General features: G+C 47.9%; 1 protein-coding gene and 1 long non-coding RNA gene across 2 annotated transcripts; both read left to right on the forward strand.

The window, feature by feature from the left end:
• Window positions 1-878: 878 nt before the first annotated feature.
• LOC135821402 (uncharacterized) lies at window positions 879-10,324 on the forward strand. Its single transcript, XR_010554343.1, has 3 exons — window positions 879-1,404; window positions 9,411-9,699; window positions 9,983-10,324. It is a non-coding gene; the product is annotated as an uncharacterized LOC135821402 (long non-coding RNA).
• A 435-nt stretch (window positions 10,325-10,759) lies between these two features.
• LOC135821392 (uncharacterized) lies at window positions 10,760-20,511 on the forward strand. Its single transcript, XM_065334467.1, has 5 exons — window positions 10,760-10,774; window positions 11,514-11,615; window positions 15,125-15,278; window positions 18,463-18,663; window positions 19,809-20,511. The coding sequence occupies exons 2-4, from the start codon at window positions 11,551-11,553 to the stop codon at window positions 18,655-18,657; spliced, it is 414 nt and encodes a 137-aa protein (XP_065190539.1). The 5' UTR covers window positions 10,760-10,774; window positions 11,514-11,550; the 3' UTR covers window positions 18,658-18,663; window positions 19,809-20,511.
• The last annotated feature ends 365 nt before the right edge of the window (window positions 20,512-20,876 follow it).

The following is a 20,876-nucleotide window of genomic DNA, read 5'->3' on the forward strand; positions in this document are numbered from 1 at the left end:
CATACCGCAACGCCACCCCATCCCTGAAATCTCCCTTCGACAGATGATATCCGTGTTCTCTGATAGGCAGTGTGTTAAGGGGGCAGCCTACCCATAAATTTCATATGGCATTCAATTGACCGTAACTTTGGTGTTTCTCAATGGATTTGAGTGAAATTTTGACCACACACTCCTGCCACTATGCTGGCCCTCAGGACATGATTTACAAGTTCTTGCGCCTCACTGACAGGCTTTCCAGGCCGGAAAAACTCAAATTTCCGGCATAGTGCCACGGTGTGCGAGCAACCCAGGAGCCAAACAAATGCATTTACAATTTTTTCACATTTTCGTGCTCATTCTGTTCGTGCGCGGGACTCAAACCTAGAACAAGTCCAGAAGCAGCCATGGGTGATGGGGTAGGGCCCCTCAACGAGGCCCTGGAATCTGTCACAACGGAACGAGTGGGCGTTCTCTCACACACTCCCACAGACCCAAGTCAATTTTTGAATTTTTTTAGGTTTAGCACGTGCTACGAGGTCGTACCTTTGATACAACATCCAGTGCTGGGACCTCCACAGCAAGCCATTTCCACAGCGCTGCACACCAAATCCAGGATACCCTCGGAAACCGGCAAAGACTACCACTCACATTTCACTACTGCCCTGTACTGAATCCTACCTGACTTCTTGACACGACTCAAACTTGCCAAAGTCACTAAATCAACGTCAACTACAATAATCAAGCCACATATCTGCAACGTCACGAGGGTGCTGGCAAAAGTCCTGCTGCACGGCGGCGGGCTTCGCCCGCCGCCGTGCAGCCCAATACGTGGCTCAAAAACCTGATTTTTTGGACTTACTTTCACGTGTTTCCATGGCTTGTGGCTCAATGTAGCTGAACCATCGGACCTTATTTGTCAGCTTGGATCACGTGATCCATCCAGCTGCCGCGTGCGGCAAACAGCCCAAATAGCGCTAACTCTGGCCTGCGAGCGTTTGCTGCGACTAGCGCGCTAGCGCTCGTGACATACACAAACGCGCTAGCCAGAATGCTTTGACTTTGATGGCTTTCAGCTTCTATTTTTTGAAAAGTAGCGCGCTCAGACCAGCTCGCTCACTCTTTTCCTCTTCCATTTTTTAGGGCAATTGTTTTGTTTGATAGACGAAGCTTAGGGTCTCTTTGGGTTTGCAACCCTTACCCTCCTGGAAAAAATCATAGTTGTGCTAGACTGCGACACTTCAGACCAGGTACTATTAGAGCCGCTAATGGACGACGAGCTATTTTCCGCTATCCGGAGCTCAAGCATTTGAGCCGCTAAATGGACGAGACTCCTGAGGTAAAGGATGCAGAGAATGAGGAGAGAACACTCGTATGGAGCAGGGAGTAGGTAGTGTACTACTTCCTGGTATGGAGCACTGAGAAGCGGTAAGTCTTAGGGCAATTCTTAGCCAGTAATTACTTTCTCGCCATAATTATGTTCTCGTTTTTCGTGTCTTCTGTAATGCCAGTACACTAGCAGTACGACTACACTGTAGGCGAGAGTCCATAAGCCAGAGTGTGCAGCTCTCCATCTATGCAGCATAAACAAATAAATGACAAATTTCCTTTGCCTAAGGGCTGGGTTCCACTGCCGCTCCGCCGCACATCATCCACGGCATGAAACGTCATCATTACGAGCTGGTCCAGCGAGGCCGCGGCTCATCACCAGCTTTCGCTTCGCTGCTTGATACAAAAAAATGCAAGCCGCGGTCACGGCTTGCATTGTTTCCCGCACTTAATTGTTTTATTCGGGGGAATTTTAATTCGTTGCACAGGCCAGAATACGAGGATTTTTTTTGGATTTCACGCGCGCGCAGGCAGGCTAAATGTCATAAAAAAAACGTCGAGCACGATCGCGGTACCGTGAATGGCGAGTGTCACTGGAACCGCGCCGCTCTGCTGCATGCAGCCAAGTACCGTGGAGCAGCGGAGCTGCGGAGCCGCAGTGGAACCCGGCCCTAACCAAACTTATAGCAATTTGAAAATGTTTGACAATTTTTCATAAAAAACTTGACAACATTGTTCTTCTGTAGAGTGCCGCTGGCAACTCCATCGATGAACTCCATCAATGAGCGCAGGGATAAAGTTTAGAAACCCTTCGAGCGAGAACGTGTTTTCAAAAAGGAAGCACAAATATGCCGCGTAACTTCCCCTCTAGTACTGTATGGCTCCATCAAAGCCACTCGCTGACTACTTACCAGTAAAATGGGGTTGGACGGTTGTCAGATTAGCTGACATGTTTTCTGCCAACACAACCATAAGCAGTTGTCAACTCTCAAGACTAAAAGAGCTTGCGAAGAAAGTGAGAAACCTTGGCTATGAAAGCACATGAAGCGTCAGAACATAATCGAGCAAACTTGGACCTAGATTACCAGTGTCTGCTCCAGAGCCGGGTCAGTGGCCCTGTTTGTGAGTACTTGGACCTTTTGGAAAAAGAACACTGGGTTACCTGCGACCCGGTCGGAAGTCCTGTCGAGTACTATACTTTTTTATACCGTTCGAGGGTATACCGCCACTGACAGGCTGCATACGCGTGCAGATGCGTGCGGCCAGAGTGCCCAGTGCGAGTACGTTCATACATGTACATGTACAATCATGTACATCAGGAAGTCGAAAGTAAGTTTACGACTCCCTGACACACAGTAGCCGCACTTGAACGCATCTGGCTCTGGCCCAGTGTTGCAGGAATTGTGCCAGGTAGACGTGTACCCGGTTTGTGTTAAATCTTAGAGCAGGTACTGCATACCCTATCATATCTGTGTACATGGGTAGACAGAGTCAGTGTTGTTGCGTCCCACTCAGCCGCGTGACCCTTCTGGTTCATTTCGGCACCAGCACTCTTTGCGTATGCAGAGTTGAGTAGAGTGCAAGTTCGGACCACAAGTACACTGCAGCGGCTAGTAGCAAACCTAACCTGTGCCGTGATGCCCGGCACGTGTGTGCATCTACTTCATCCCTGAGTAACACACCTGGTATATTGTGCACAATAGGGCACAGTAAATAATCAGCATGCATCGCAGTTTTCTGCAACATATTCCTGAAGTCACTTTACACCTCAGAAGAATTGCGTCGCTGACTGGAATTCGATACCGGTTTAGTTTCTCTCTGGGTCATTATCAATCATAGAAAACCCGTCATACAATAGGTTCAAGCTAAAGTACCGTATCACCATGGTAATTACCTGGAAATTCGGTGTGTTTTCTACGTTTTTGTTTAACAAGCAGCAATGTGCAACAGAAATTACCATGGTGATAGAGTAGATGACCGTGTGAAGCGGTGTGTGATGCAGCAAAGGTGAGCCTGTTACTGCGAGTCTATGCCCTAAACTACGGCTCAAACGGGTGTACCTTTAACTAACGAACGGGTAATTTTCTTAACGGGCGGGTTAACGGGTACCCTTTAGCAGCCATATTATTTTTGTGTGCATTTATCACATAAATCATGATTTTTAAATTTGTATATTCTCAGGTTGTATTTTGATACCACATTATGATTCGCATTCTATTTATTCGTGTCTCATGATAATATTATGGCAATGAAGGTTCCAAATTAATGTCATCCGTACATTTGCCCATAAACATAACTTCACAGGCAGTTACAATCGTACATGGTCCTAGTGCTACATGTATTTTGATACATGTACGCAAATCAACTGCAGATCGATGTGATTCAAGCCATGCAAGGACAGAATAGTTTAGCAAAACTCCCGTGATCTCGCCCAATCCTATTTGCTATGTTCGCAGAGAACTGGTACTCTTCCCATTCAGAAGATGTTTGCACCCATTGCTAGCTGGGGTGCCTGACACAGCTGATGTGCTGCTGGCCAGCTAGCTGCTAGTGCTAGCTCGTTGAACTCGTGAAACGAATCTTCACAAATCTGTAATCTTGTATGCAATATTTTGAACAACTTTTCAACTAAACCGAGTTCGTCGATTGAAGGAACAAACTACAACCATGAGTATCATAGCTACCACCTACGAACATCGCCGTGTGTGACACTCCGACTGGTCACTCAGCCTGGTGACACTAGTTCATTTTCAAGTACTGTGGCAGGTTCGATGTCGATGTCGGAGAACCATCGTAACTTTCTAGTAACTGAGCTGCCACCTCGAACGACTCGGTTTCAAGTCTTGCATTTTCTCATATTACAATCAAAAACCTCCAGTACGAGGATTTTTACTTGGACTAGAGTGGAGAGAACGGCTGTCTTTCAGCCTGCTCCTGCCTGACAAAGTCGAAAGCGGGAATGCACAGGAAAAGGAAAAGAGTATCCGCACTCCTATTTTGAGTCTTGGCATACGATAGGATCATCGAAATCCAACTTTTTTTTTTTTTTTTTACAAACGGGTACCCTTTTACTAACGGTACCTGAGATTAACGGGCGGGTACCCAGGTACCCGGAACACCCGTTTGACCCCTACCCTAAACAATAAACTTTGCCGTGGGATGATTCTCTTTGGGCTGCACACTCTGGTTAATGTACTCTTGGTGGCAGCATTCTGGTGCCAAAGATGATATTTTTTCAGAAAAATAAGCACTAGAGAAATGGAGTGGGAGTAACCAGAATTATTCTATTAGCAGAGCTGCAATACTTGGGATATGAGATTATTCCCGTAGCTATGCAAAAGACGCTATTCAGTTGTACTTTAGTAGCATCTGGCGCTAGCCAGTATCCACACCGCTGTAATTCGGTGCGTGTCACGGTGTCTGGTAGGGTGGTTCACGTGGCATGCCATGGTTGGTGCAGTATCCCGTATGTGTCCCGTACCGTAATTCGAGTATGCGGTGCGCACCGTAGCATAGATGTATCTGGAGCGCTGTACGAGCTAAGATGTCGGGGCAAATATGGGGACATTCACAACATGCAATGTGAATATGCACGTCAGTTTCGTTTTAAGAAGTGGGTTTGACGGAGTAAGAAAAGGCCCCAGCTTTGGCTGCTGCATGCTAGCCCAGTGGGTACCAATCTCCTGCTATCGGCCGAGTGCTGATGGAACGGAGTAGAAGAAAAAGAAAGAAGAATATTGCGTTCAAGAATACAATTTCGGTAAGGGATATACAGTAAAACCTGTAACTAAAGACCGCCGTCACTAGCGACCAGCCTGGTACTACCGACCACTTCGCCAGGCACGGAAGGTCTCACATTCAAAATGCACTGTGACTAGCGACTACCTTCTGAACGCGACCAGCGACCGCCTTTTCCTGTCCCAAACACAATTTTTGACCCGTAACTAGCGACCGCGATGTAGGAAATCAAATGTTGCTCGAAGCTCCTTCTTGAAATTTTACTGATTTTCCATGGTCCTGAAAAGAATCTTTCGATACTACAGCTGAACAAATGAATGCAGGTAATTTTGGCTGTGGAGTCGGTGTGGACTGCACTACACCTGTCAAAATTTCAAGCGCTGTCAAGAAAAAACATGATAGGAAACGTCTTGGAGAGCGCATCGAAAGCGCTCTCTGGTCGATGTTACTACTCGGAGGAGAAACGAAGACTGGGCGGCTCTGTCACACCAGTCATACAGACGGATTGACGATGGCATCAAGGAATCCAGAAACAAAGCAGCACCACAAGGTCCTGATGCTGAAGGATCGCGTTCAAGCAATCCAGAAGTCACAACAAGGACAGTCGGTATGATTGATCGCATGAACAAATTTGAAGCCCAGCGCGAAACGAAACTTCCCCAGGGATTTTGACTCCTGGCTTCAGAAGTAGCAGCTGAATTTGAAGTCTGCAAAAAATTAATCTTCTCTCTCTCTCTCTCTCTCTCTCTCTCTCTCTCTCCATCTCTCCGTCTTTCTGACATTGCGCAAGTCCTGGGGAATCGTATTAGCTGCATTTTGACATACATATCATATAATGGGATCCACATATGGTCACGCGGTGCAAACCTCTAACTAAAGACCACCTGCTACTAAAGACCGCTTTTGCTGGCACCAAGGGGTGGTCGGTAGTCACAGGTTTTACTGTACCGGTAAGTGGATAGCTAACTAAAATAATTAGCCGTATGGTTTAGAAATAGTGGTGGCGACTCTGGATGGCAGTCGTGAGTCTGTCAAGTGTCAAGTCGACGGAATAGCGCTAGCTCCAGTGTGGGGAGCAAACCCATTCCTAGGTTAGCATCCCCCCACCTCACAACAGAGCAACCGAGTTTTGGATTAAGCTGGGAGTGCCGATTCGAGCAACTGGTATGATGGCTCTGCTTGGAGCCACTAGATGGCTCGCAGCTGAGCCGGCAAATGACTCTGCTTGGAGCCGGCAAATGACTCCGCATGGGGCCACCGAATGACTTCGCATGGAGCCGCCGAATGACTCTGCATGGAGCCGCCGAATGACCCCGCATGGAGCCGCCGAATGACCCCGCATGGAGCCCCAAATTGACTCCGCATGGAGCCGCCAATGACTCCGCATGGAGCCGCCAATGACTCCGCATGGAGCCGCCAATGACTCTGAGTAGAGCCTCCAAATGCTAAATATATTGGTAAGCATAACCAGTTGAGAGCATATATTCCATAAATCGGCACTCCCGGAGCGGATCACAAAGTGCAGCTACCCGTGCAATCTGTAAGCGGTGCAAGCTAGGTAAAGACTGTCAGAACTTGATATCATGGGCTGAGGCCATTGCCGCAGCCACCCATACTTTGGCTGCAGGTGGCGTCCGAATGTTACTCGGGCAGACATCGCTTTCCACCTTCCCGCCTCTCTGAATATCGAGTCCCGCAGCTGATTCGAAACGAGTGGCCGGTGTACAACGCCAGGCCAAAGCCACAACTGATGAGCAATATCCTCGCAGTTGCTGTAAATGCCCATCGATTGGCATTCGCAGCTGATGCCGCTAGTTTTCCCAGGTGCTGCGGGCTGCCACAATTGCAAACAACCCTTTGCGATTGCTGCTCTGCTTGATTGACTGTCCATCGCCCTATCCCCGGTCGAAATTGTACGAGCACCGGCCAAGTGCACCACTTGCATCAGTGAATACCAGCAAGTCGGGGGACGGCGTCCATTTAGGGTATAGGAAGAAGGACCGGCCGTTCCGCTAATCCAGGAGCTCAGGCCATCAGCAAAGATCTTTGAGGCACTCTTTGGAGAGCTTGATCAGGTAACACGGCTGCCGGTACCAGTTGGCAAGTGACCACAATCTGCAATTTGCATCCAGGGGCTATCACTCTTGTAGCAAACGGGAGCTTTCCCAGAAGAGACTCGAGTTGACATTGGGTAGTTGAAGCTGTGTGAAGAGTGGCCCGAAGGAGATCACGAAGCTCGGCAAGTTCGTCCATAGGCATACTGATGTTAGCGCGGCGGGTGTCCAGGATGACGCCGATAAACATCAGGACGTGGGCTGGACCCTCCACTTTCGCTGACGCCAGAGAAAACACCGAGGTATGTAAACGCGCGGCGCCGAGTAGCGAGTTGCTGGCGAGCTAACACAAGTTCAGAGCAGGCATGGAGACAGAAACGTTAGTCGAGGCACTCCCCGTAATAGGATGATGCCAATAACGTCAGGACTTGAGCTGGACCCTCCACTTTTGCTGGGGCCAGAGAAACATCGAAGTATGTAAATGCTCGGAGCAGAATAGCGAATTGCTGGCAAGCTAACACAAGTCCAGAGCATGCACTGAGGAAGTAACGTTAGTTGAGGTATTCCCCGTAATGCAATAGGCGTGTGAGTGCGAACTGCTAGCACATAATCCATTCACTGGCGGATGCGACAGAGTTCCATATAGCTGGACTGGAGCGTAATACAGTCTGAAGGGCAGGGCACTCTCATAAAAGTATTGATCCTGCCAGCGGATCGACAAGGACCAATCCTCCGGGCGGACGGGAATTCGGCAGAATGCACTTTTAACATTGAGCTTAGCAAGATACACCGGGGCGAGCACAATTGTGGAGGAAATTGTTTGGGAACGCATGTTCCGCAAGTTGCATGCCCGAAAGTCGAAAACAGCAATGACATGCAAGAGACATTGTACAGGATCTTGGAGGGCGCATGACCATGTGACTCGCGCATGCGTGCAGGTCGGGCCAGCTCGCTGGACTGCCTGCTAACTTGCGTTAGCATGCTAACGCTCATTATGGTTTAGATCGCATTATTGTAATGGTTGCGGTTTGATTTCAAAAGACCATAGAACGTGTCGTACTATCGGTCGAAAGTTTAGGGATGTGGTACTAATGGGCTGGGAATGTAAGGATCGGGTAGATTGCAGTGTTTTAATGGTCCTAGTTGTTGTATAAATAGAATGCTGAGATAATTAGAAGAGGACTATGAGGAGGAGCAAAATGACAGGGGTGACAGTGTTAAAGCTCTGAGCAGACGGCGTCGGCAGGAGTGCCTACACAGAGAGTAGAAGAAGGGAGAAGAGAGGTCCCGCCGCCTCGAGAGTCGCCGTGCTTGCGAAAGGCTATGCCAACAGCAAGAAACGACGGAGCAAATATCCCGTCGTTTGGAGACTCACCGCCTTCGTGACAAGACGCGTTGACAGCTAGAGACCGCTGCACAGGCATCCATTCAGCAGGAGAAAATACATGCTCTCATGCTCGAACTTGTTCGGTGTGATCATCATGTTACGCACCAGCCTGGCCCTATTCCGTTGATGTTCCGTACCATTCTGGCAAAGACTGCTGGCCACATGTTGAAACAGGGCTTGAAAAAAATGAAATAAGCTAGTACCAAAGCGTAATCTATTATTATATTTACTTTTACTTGGTAGAATGTACCTGTCTGAGAGTTTGAGTTTTGAGTTATGTATCGATGTGCGTTTATGAACTAAAGTTTTGATTGTCATGCACATGTTTTTGTATTGCAAAGACGTTTCTATCAGTTCGAACAACACACATGATGACCTAGGCAAATATTAAGCATAGCGAGGGCTCCTGGGCGGTCAAGCCCTCTCTAGCCTTCAAGCCCAAGCGCTCTTTATTTGTGCGATATCGAAATGAAAAACTAAATGATATAACAACGATGAACAATTTATTTCAGCCAAGTACAAGTGGGGTCTATTGGTATCCTTTATTTCAGCCGAATAAAACTGTTGTTTATTCCTATCGCATAATGCATGATAACCTAGGCAAAAAAGATAGTGAGGGCCCTGAGCTTTCAACTGAGCTCTCTCGTTGGAATTATTAATATGGAGGTGTATGTGCCAATTTTTCACGTAGGATTGCCTGCCACTTGCAGCACTGCATTGCCTTCTGCAACTTGGGGGAAGCTGCGTGCTCAGGCCCGTAGCAGCTCCATTCTGGTTGGTCCAGCGAGACCTGACTTCCACAACTTTGCGTGCTTTTCTTGTGACGGGCATATACATGGTACAAAGTATGTGTGTATGTGTGTGTGTCCGTGTGTGTCTGTGTGTGTGTGTGTGTGTGTGTGTGTGTTGGCGTTCCTCTGGAGCAGCTTGGTGACATCGTCCAAGATCGACAGGGATGGCGGGTCACCTGCCGTGACGCTGTCGACGCTATTGTCCAGTCCCGCATGGAGCCTGTGGCGAAGCCCCTCATTTGTGGCACTTGTGCGCGCAGTTTTCGTCGGCCACAGGATATTGCGACGCACAAGTGTAACGCTGTTCGCGCGGCCCGCGCGCGCTGAGTATGGCGTTCCCCGCCCGGTGGACAACACGTCTCCTGGTCTGCCCCGTATGGGGCCACATAGCCAGTCATGGCAGTGGAAGAAGGAAGGAAGGAAGGTGTGTGTGTGTGTGTGTGTGTGTGTGTGTGTGTGTGTGTGTGTGTGTGTATGTATGTATGTGTATATGTGTGTGTGTGTGCATGTGTGTGTGTGTGTGTGTGTGTGTGTGTGTGTGTGTGTGTGTATGTATGTATGTGTATATGTGTGTGTGTGTGCATGTGTGTGTGTGTGTGTGTGTGTGTGTGTGTGTGTGTGCGTGCGTGCGTGTGTGTGTGTGTGCGTGTGCCCCCCACCCAAACCAAAATCATGGTTTCTGGCCCCCACCTCTAACGACGATCTAGAGCCGCTCGCGACTCGAACCATGGAGATTGCCCATGTGTCGTCTTTTCGTTACCTTGGATCCAACATACACAGCAACGGCCGATGTCATGATGATGTTACATCCCGGATCTCTGTCTTTTCTCCTTCTGTCTGTCTGTCTGTCTGTCTGTCTGTCTGTCTGTCTGTCTGTCTGTCTGTCTCTGTGTGTTTGTGTGTGTGTGTGTGTGTGTGTCTCTCTCCCTCTCTCTCTCTCTCTCTCCCTCTCTCTGTCTCTGTCTCTCTCTCTCTCTCTCTCTCTCTCTCTCTCTCTCTCTCTCTCTCTCTCTCTCTCTCTCTCTCTCTCTCTCTCTCTCTCTCTCTCTCTCTCTCTCTCTCTCTCTCTTTACCCCGCTCTCTCTCTCTGTGTCAATATACAGCTTTCACTGTCCATGAGCGACACTGACTCGCACTGCTAACTGGTGCTCACGAGGTGTTTGTCGCGCTGCAAACGGAGCGTCTCTGTAAGTTTGTATCCCTGGTGATGTTTGGACCTGGAGAGCACTATATAAATGGTGCTTCTCAGGCACAATCTTCCTCAGCCTACTCAAACTCGACTGACGAGGGTAAATTTTCCCGAAACACTGTGTATTGAGCAGGGAGTGGTCCCTTCTTGCAGGTTTTCCGAGTGGAAGGTTGGATGGACTTTTCGTGTGCTCTGGGTGGCAGCTGTCAGTCAGTCAAGTGTAAAGTCAAGGCGGCGGAATAGCGTGAGCTCCAGTGTCGAAAGCAAACCCTTTCCTAACAATCTTCGCCGAAGTCGCAACCACTATTTCGTAGGTCTACCCTTGTTAGGAGACAACCCTGGGGGTATCAACTTTTTTTGTCTGATAACGAGTACATTTTTCTGCTGCTTTGCATCATCCATATTGTGTCCACATCAGAACTGATGGTTCCTTGTTATTAGACAGTGTTTTCCACCAGACCCCTGTACAAGACAACCCATTATCAGACAATGTTTCATCGGACCCCGATACAAGACAACATGAAATATCAATCGAGCTATCCTCGGCCATCCGCTTTTTCTTGTAATGAGAATTCAAACCTGTAGGACAGCTGGAGGGGACGTTATAACGAATTTGGTCTACAAACGAATAATCTCTTATCCGGACTTGCATGTACGACTGCTAATGATTCATGGGATTTTGGATCGTTGTCTGCTAATGAGGTTTGTCTTGCAACCGATGTCATACTAACGAGGGTAGGACTGTAAATTAAATGCTTGAAAGTTGAAACTTCGTTTTTCAGATGAATCAGACTGCAAATCAATAGCATAGCAAAGACCATAGCTATCCCAGGAACACTTGAGTAGTGCCCTCTTTTACCTTTTTCTATGTTGTCCTCTTCAGTTTGAGCAGGTATGGATGTTTCCTAGTGCCTTCTAGAATTTCTAGGTATATCATTGGTCTTGTTCGGATCGTCCATTACGTTTGCAGCTGTTCAAACTTGTATTGTTGTTTATTATTTTATTGATTTATTTATTCTACTTGCCTTTCCTATCTTCTTGTGTTTTAGCATTAGGCGATTTGATCGCAGGACGAGAGAGGAGCTGATGGACGATCTCTCCAATGTTCCACTTGGTTCGGAGCGGCGCCGAGTGCTGACGTTGGGACTTGGGTAAGGATGAGTGTTCCCTCATGTTTACAAGTTATCCGTTTTGTCCAACACTAACGGTTATATGCAGAATACTGTTGAGTCAAAAATGTGCAACAATCAGCACAAAAACTGACTGATGAGATCATGACATTCAACGACCTGATGCTTACCTGCATCACGTTTATACCCGTTAGTGTTGGAAAAAACGGATACCTCGTAAACTTATGGTCCTCTTTTTTAATTTTAATCCTTGGCTCTCCATCCGAGTTCCCTCATGTGTTGCTATTATTTTTATTTACTTATTTTTTTGCCCAGGGTCTACATTCTACATTTATTTTACTTAGACTAGGGTTAGCTGTCCGTTTACCAGTACTCATCCACACATATGTGCACATAGGGTCTACACAGAACTCTATCAGTAGATATTTTTGTATAGGAGGTTGTCTATCCTCCGGGATAGCACTATATACTCCCATTCTGTGTGTTCTCTGGTAGCTATGTTCCTTAGAGACCATATGACTGTGCCAGTGTGGTGACCGAGGTGAGGTGTGTCTGCACTGGCATCGTCAACTTGCCTACTGCTACGTGCTCCCCAGTGCTCCATCTGTGTCCTGTACTTTATTTGGGGGGGGGGGGGGGAGGGGCAATACCGGTACTTCAGGTGCAGGGGGCAAGGGGGATGGGGTGGGGGACATCATGCCCCCAATGAACCTCTCCAGGCGTTGTTCTGGAGTAGACTAACCATAGGCGGAGTGTACACATGCAGCACATAGTTTGGGAATTAGAACGCGATCAGACTCGGGCATATTCAAAGGCAGTCTATTGTGATAGTAGTCCTGGACGGATCTCACTATGATGACATAGGTCGTGCCCAGCATCACAATGCCCAACATTATAAATGACTGTTTTTTTTCCTGAGGGGCTAGATGAACATGTGGCTAGACTGCCGATGGCAACCAACAGGCTCAAGGCTGTGTTGAGACTTCGTGTTTGCGACCCGAGTCAATTGTTTACTCACCATGACTAGGCATCGCATCGGGCATCGTATGACCATTTTATATGTCACTGTTCTTAGTCGCACCGGGGGCGTATGCCCGTTTTCAGGAGACTTATCAAAACACATAAGCCCTGTGCCCTGAAGGTTAGGCCTATTGTTAGTCTGAATAGTCCTGGCTACTATCCCACTAAGTTCATTGACTTTCTACTGAACCTGTATGTACGTGAGGAAAGTACTGTTCTGGCCTGAACTACGGATTTCATCAACTTGGTAGAAGGTTTGCCTGTGCGGGACGATCATTTATTTTTAGTATAGATGTGACCAGCCTTTACACCAGCATCCCCAACGAGCTCGGTCACGTGGCATTGTCGTGGTATATCACACACAGGTATACAAGGTGGATGCCCCCGGCCCTTCGTACACGGTTAACAACAGCAGTGACTTCCTTGATGTCAGTCATTCGGAAGACTAACGGGTTCGTGTAAGATAACGATTTGTTTCCGCAGATCCAAGGGACTGCCATGGGTTCGCCTGCAGCAGTGGTCTATGCCGACATTGTTATGCTGTATTTGGAGAATCGGTACATTTTGCCGATCTTAGAGGGGGATGGTTTAGAGGTTCAGGTTTATAGACGCTTTATCAGTGACATTTTTGTTTCATTGCATGGTTGCGAAGGTCAAGTTCAGCGCGCTTTAGACAGGATTAATAAGTGTTCGGCCCTCGAGTTTGCGCATGAACTGGCACATGATGGCATTGATTTCCTGGACACCACAGTTTTCCGTAGTAAGGGATACATGGCGGTGAAGCCTCATTTCAAGGTCACCAATCGTTTCCTGTATCTGCTTGCCGGTAGTAACCAGCCCCGTAGTATGGGTAAAGGTGTGATCACTGGGGAGTTGATCCGTATCCGTCGGTCTTCGACCCTTGACCACCACTACGAAGCTGCTGCCGAGCAGGCGAAGCAGACTTTCCGGGCCCGTGTATACAAGAGCTCCATCTTTCATCTTTCAGACCGTACACCAGGCATGCAAGGCCGGCACAGCTGGGGTGGCTGGGGCGGCCTCAGCCGCCCCACTTTTTTGGCCGTTTTTTTGTTCTTGTTTTTTTAGCACACTGCAACAAAGCGCGATGATCGCAGCTCAGCTCAAACGTGGCAAATAATGAAGAATCCTTGTGTATCAAGGTCAAGGTGTGTGTGTGTGTGTGTGTGTGTGTGTGTGTGTGTGTGCCTGTGTGTGTGTGTGTGTGTGTGTGCCTGTGTGTGTACGTGCCTGTGACGTGTACAGCCGGTGTGTGCACACCGCTAGCTAAACCGACCAACGGCTACTCCCAGGGCACAAACTATTCTGCTGGAGGCAGCGTCGTCTTCGGCTGAAATTCCGGATACAACCTGCAGGGAAGCATTGTGCGCATCTGCCAGATTGACGGTTCCTGGAGTGGGGCAGCTGCCTCATGTAATCGTAAGTTGAATTTCAAGAGAGCCGATATATCCCTCTTGTGTAGAGAAGCTTCAGGCTGGTAGGAAGGCAGATTCTGGTGGCGTTGATCTTTCCTATTTACAGAGCATGTAATAGTCTGGGTGTTACCTGCCACTTTTCATCATCACAAATGATGATCGTGCTTATCACAGGACCCAGGACCAGTCGGGCATCTCAGCCTGAGTCCTTAGGAGATATGTTATACTTGTAGGTGTATGGTTAGGGTGTTTCACCGGGTAGAGGCGACGGTTTCAAATAGGACACAGGTTGCAAACCGGAACGGACTCAATATTCACTTTCTCTCTTGGTATTTTGATTAGAAAACATATGTCACAGTGAGACTACGATGTGTTATACTCCGAGCCAAAATTTCATGGCTCTGCGATGACCAGACGCGCCATACCAAGCAGGTGAGTTTTTGACGTGTTGCTTCGCACTGCGACTTGAGTTTTACGACTTTCAAAAAATCAACTTCTTGTCGCAGGTAAACAGCGGCTCGCCTCTTGCCAATAAAGCACCGCGTACCAATCAAAACTAATGGAAGCACACACAAGGCTTATTGTTACTCTGTACTGGCTGTCGTGGAGCGATAGCAATTAGCTAATTTCAGACCCAAAGTGAATTTGACGTGCACTCTAAAACGTGTCCGGTTTGGAGCCACCTCTGATTTGAACTTTTTTGAAGCGAAAAATTGGGCAACTTGGAGGCAATGGGTCAACACAAAGGAGTGGCTCAGTTCGATTGACTCTGGCCCCAGAGCAAACTTCAACATGCCAGTTTCCTTCCACAAACATATTTCGAGTGAAAAATCAACGCTGATGATCGGTTTGGGTCTATACAAATTTGGCTGTCAAGGCGTTCCGGTATCGAACCGTCTACTCTACCAGAACACTGAGTTGTTGGCATAAGCCGGTAACTTTTGTCGAGCCTGTTTTAGGCTACCACCTCCTCCAAATATGCTAATATCTCTTGACTGTACAAAAGATGTGCCGAGCAGACACTTTCTTCATCTCTTGACTGCTTTGTGTGTTGTGTGTATGGGTACGTGTATCCAGCCATTCAACTGCAGTGCCAGTCTGGCTACCTGCCCTGCCTGCGTTCCAGCCTGTGGCTGTATCCTGCCATCACAGCGCTGCGACGGTGTTTGGTACGACTGTGCTGATGGCTCTGATGCACAGTACTGCCCAGGCAAGGTCACACCAGCTCCAGGTAAGCACCAGCAGCAGCACTGATAGTAGTACCATGACTTCTATTATTATTACAGGGTGCGACAGAGCTCTCGGCCATTGAAGAAAATGTTGAGTCACCTCCACCACCACACTGCGCTCTTTAGCCGACTAGACCCTCCTGCACACAACCATCATCATTGCGAGGACACTTCCGTAGACGATATTGATAAACTCCTTCAGACAGCTGTTTCGCTAATACATAGCTCATCAGTGAAGGTAGATATTGAATGATTAAAAATATAGACCAAACTGCTATTATATAGGGGGTTTCCACATACAAAACTGGCATAGCTGAGGTGATAACGCGGGAAAAGGAAAGTGTGAAGTACTGTTGACGCGCATTGGACATGCATGCAGCGTCGGATATTCGGCGCGGAAAATCAATCACTATTCAATGCAGAAATAACGTGCCAGAATCAGAGTACTATGTAGCTAGTAGTGAGAGTCTGTGTACTAGTATTGCAGTTGTCCGAGCGCCATGAAGGCCTGCGAACGCACCTCAAGACCCGCCGACGTCGACAGCCACAGCAGCCCCTGGGGCATGACACTGTACTGCTCGCCCGTCGCGCCAAGACGCTTGGCAGTCACTAGGCTTCATGCCACCAATGTTGTCCGCAAGCTACCTTGTTATCTGCCCATCACCCACTGCCGTTGACACGCTGGGAGGCCCCGCGGCATTCGCCCAGTATATCGTCGTCAGAGCTGTGTCGACGGTACAATAACGCTGGTAGAAACAAACAGTTGGTCGTATGATATTGCGTCCTCCGGATTGTCCCTTGACTCGTCTTGTCCCTCTTCTTGCTCTGACGCTAATGACTTCTATTACAAGCAAATGTAGAGCTACTGTTGACCGCTATTCACTGCTGTATTTATTTTATTACTTTGCATGGCCATGTTGAGGCAGTCTTCGCATCAATTTCCTTTACACAATGCGTGTACTACAATGTATTCAAAACCAATGTCTGTGCCACGCACACATACGCAAACGTTTTAGGGATGAAACGAGTATATCGAATACTCGACCGCTTGCTCGAAAATTCGAAAGGAGTGAGGACTCGTTTCGCAAAATACTCAAGTATCTTATGCACAGTGTACTGTATGCTTGTACATCAAGCACGTCTGTTACTCAGACCAGTACTGATAACCCATGCAAGTGTGAAATTATTACTTGTCCCTACTTACCAACAAAAGACGTAGTTCAGACTATTTCCTGCACTAGGCTGCATGCAAGACTACATGTGTCAGGTGTAATACGTTCAGTGTTACGAGAGTGTGTGCAGTACATTGTTTTATGTTGTCAGTAAAATACTCGTACTCGCTCGAATACTCGCTCGTTTTTCAAAGAGTACTCGAGTCCTCAATTTTGGCACTCGTTTCACCCCTAGGCCAAACATGCATGCACTGAATGCCTGTGCTCTGTGCTCTGTGCACTCTGTGCTTGTGCAGGTCAAACCGACTGCCAGGTCCTGTCACCACCGGCACTGGGCTCAATGACCGTGAACGGCTTGATGTTCAGCAACACGACCACGTTTGTGTGCAGTCTCCCTATGTCCTTATGGGCTCGGCCGTGTGTACTTGTGAAATCAACGGCCAGTGGAGCGGTGTGCAGCCAACTTGCGTCCGTAAGTACATGTACCAATGCTCGACTGGCTTGTATTATGCATTCCCGTTCATCACACCGCTCATACTGTCAAGTGCTGCCTCTTTTCATTCACAATGGCATGGGTCACAGTGGATAGGCCTGGTGCAGGTATTGCCAGTTCCTTGCTTGCTGCAGTACAGTATGACATATTAACTTAGCTGGTAAGCAGTGCATGTGTGCATGGCAAGTGTTAATTTTGTCCATTGCTTCCCAACCCATGTGTAGTGACGACTGCTGCTCTGAGTGCGGCCAGTGACGAGCTAGTCAAGGACTCCGTCTCAGAACGCATGACACAAACGTGTAAGCCTAGTATTGCTGCATAATTAAGAGCAATTTCTCCTACTGCTGACTGCTGAAAATGTTGTGTCCTTCACAACTAGTCTCTTTGTTCTAAGAAGTCTGCCTCTTTCATCGATTCGTGTTTACCTAGCTGCGTTACGCTATTAGTAGCCTATTACCTGTTGTGCAATGGAGCTGGCCTAAAAGCTGCTCGCTCAACAGTTGTGTTGCATGGCATAGAGGGAGATACGGCAAGCCACCTCGGCATATTTGCGGATAGAGCTTTTATTAGAAAGGAAAAGGACATATGGATACGAGTTAGGAGTAACTGTCCACCACTGTAACTAGCTACTACAGTAAAAAAATGCAACAACTAGGCACAAAACTGACAGAGTGCTGAGACATTCGACGACCTGACTCCTAGCTTCAACACATCTCCGTAGCGCTAACCAACAGCCTTCCAACTTGGAAGGTTCAAGGTTAAAAGGAGAGACCAAAGAGGGGAAGGTAAGCGCAACGAAAATGAGCACAAGCTAGTAGTTGAAGCTACAGTCCCACAAGAACAAGAAATGTTGATTGTTACTGGACGATGACGAAACCAGTATTACCTTTCCCTCTTTGGTCTCTCCTTAACACTACGGAGATGTGTTGAAGCCAGGAGTCGGGTCGTCAAATGTTTTAGTGCCTGGTTGTTGCACTTTCTGACTGTATTTAGTATATAGTGACAGTTACTCTACACTCATATCCATACGTCCTTTTCCTTTCTACATTAATTTTATTATTGCCATATTGGCTCAACATCCGAGTTTCAAAGAGCTTTTAGTGGACGACTTAATCCATTTTCGGCAATACTTACAACGATCCAATCAGTCATATTGTAGATCAGGCTATGCTGTGGGTAAGTATACTACTGGCCTTGTATGGCTTATTGTTTGCCAGCGAGTATTTAGCATCATCTACTAGTATTCACTCGTTTGACAGCCAAAGAGTATTTGTGTGGGAGGCTGGGAGTCTCGCACCTGACTTGGTCACGTTGCGCCTGAAGGTCACTAAGACGCGGCCATATACGGTGGAGCCGTCGCAGTTCCATCTACTGTCGACCAAACATGCCCGGTATTGGCTATTCCGGTACATGACAGCCCATGCCTGTAGCACCAAGCCTGTGTTCACTTTTGCCAAAGGGATCCACCTTACTCGGCCTTATTTAAATAAGATACTCTGTCACGCTCTCAACTGTTATCAGGTTAGCTCCTGCTCCATGCCCATTGTTGGAGCGACAGTCCTGGAATCCAGAGTTGCAAGTGAGGTGGTGATACGGCAAGCAGACGGTGGCAAAGTACGGCTTAAAAGCTCTACATCTGGCAAGTGGCCGGCATACCACCCCAATGGACATCGGAACAGTACACGTAGAGTAGCATCTCTACGTGACAGGGTATGAGCGCAAGTGAGTTCTTATGCTCTACTAATGTGCATTGATACTGTGACTATAGTTGCAGGGAATTTTCTAGAACCGCCCCAACCGGTTTTCGACCGGTTGAAAAGTTACAAATCAGTTCCAACCGCCCGTACTTTTCTGTGGGTGAATGGAGCTGTGAATGGTCATACGCTTTTTTCTGGATGGATACTTCCAGCGAAGCCGCGTGGGCTGGTACTAGGGTCACGAGTTTGTACGGTTTGTACGGTCGAACCACGTCATCGAGCTGTAGCAACGGCGTTGCTACAGTCCAACAGCTCCGCGCGACACTCCAGCACCAAGAAATCTGTTAAATTGCTGTCGAGTGCCATATTTGGGTTGTATTTTGAAAACTATTTCCGGAGGGGGACCCCCCGACTCTTCATTGTACCGTAACCGGTTGGAAATTCGTCCTAGAATATACCCTGAGTTGGTGTACAGATCTCATCACATGAGCCTTATGCGGGATTTCCTATTGTCACTGGAAAATTCAGCCCTAACAAACAGTGTGATGGATGAATTTGACTCCAGGTATCTGCTTTTGGGAATGCCATGTATGCATGTCTGGCGTGCTGCTGCTATAATGTTGTGGCAGCAGCATTTTGGTGCGATGGACTGTTCTTGTAACGGTGTACCTACCCATTTGCTGTTGCCGGATGCCGTGTTTTGTCAGTTGTGCCTGTTTGAAGGTGCCAGGCCAGCTTGTGTTGGTGCGTTCCCGTTAAGTTGCCAGGGCACCATATTTGTAACGGCGTTCCCGTTTTGCTGTTGTGGGGCTGTGTTTGTATCGGTGTGTTCCCGTTGAAGTTGACGGGGCACCACGTTAGTGGATTGTGCCTGTTTGAAGTTGCCAGGCCAATCCTGTAACGCACACCCGTTTGCTGATAAATGGGGACATGTTTGTCCATTTTGCTCGAGATTCACATGGCTGCGCCAGTTGCCTTGTGCGGATTAGACTGTTATCTGGCACTAGTCTTGATCTGTTTTATTCAGATTCAGATCAGCTATTGTTCCTATACGAGAAAATCTGTGGGTGCACATCCAATTCATTTGCAGATTTGCGTGCTTCTCCTGCAACGGGCGTTTACATGGTACATGGTGTGTGGGCGTATGTGTGGTGTGTTCATGCTGCACAGGCCAGTATTGCCAAGCACTGGGGACCTTTGGCAATCTGAAGAATGTTTTGTCCGAGAATCGATCCTTGGATCTGTGGCGTTGCAGTTGTGGTGCTCCCGACCCTCTTGCGCGATGGCCGCGGAGACCTAGCGAAAAGGTTCGAGACATACGGCATCTCAATATCTTCCACCACAATCAGTACATCAGCACCACCATTGAGTGTAGCGACATCAGCAATAGAAGACGCACATGATATCATCCACCCTTACGGCCTTAGCGAAGACCCGGGAATACCTGAGAAGATGTTAGCCGCAACTTTACTGGAAAAGTCGTCGGTGACAACGGCACTCCATATTTTAGCTGCATGCAGTTAGGTCTCTCAACAAGTGTACCCAAAGTTTTCAAGCTAATACACAAGCAAATTCACTAGGGGCCGAGTATATTTTCCTACACCTCTCCCTGTTTGTTGTTGTTATTTCTGCATTCAAATTGTTTGTGTACCTGTACATTTATTACAGTAGAGCCACGCATCCACAGCTGTTGTTTCCAAGGGGTCAGGCTCGTCAGTTTTACAAAACCTTTCAGCAATCTGGCCTTAGGCTTAGTTCCTTGACTTTTTGTGCCACTTTCTTAGATGCACATCCCACTGGATAGTGAGCAATACGTGTGTAGCAGAATCTGTATTCCAGAAAAGCAGAGACTCGAGTCTATTGACTTTTAAAACGTTATTGGCTGTGGTGTACCTAGAGGTATACACGTACATTCCTGGGTCCCACGTTCTGTGACGCCCGACTGTATTCGTGGTGCCTCAACAACTTTTAATTTTGTGCGCTCGGAAAAACCTGCCGGAGACTGTGAGGCTGCAGAGTGTTGGCTGTGTTTTGCTTTAAAAAACCATCAGGTCTCCCCAGATTTTCTAGTCTGGCCCTGAATTTTGCCACTCTTCGGTTTCAAAACCTAGTGTGGTGGTGGAAAGCCTAGCAGTGTTGTGTGTGCATGTGTGTATTTTGTACAGTGCTGGCCAGAGAAATCCAACCTCGTTAATAAAGTAGCGCGCGTTCGAGAGCACAGACCGGTCCAGTATGTTT

This window comes from Sycon ciliatum, chromosome 1 (assembly GCF_964019385.1).
Source record: "Sycon ciliatum chromosome 1, ocSycCili1.1, whole genome shotgun sequence".
Lineage (NCBI taxonomy): Eukaryota > Metazoa > Porifera > Calcarea > Leucosolenida > Sycettidae > Sycon > Sycon ciliatum.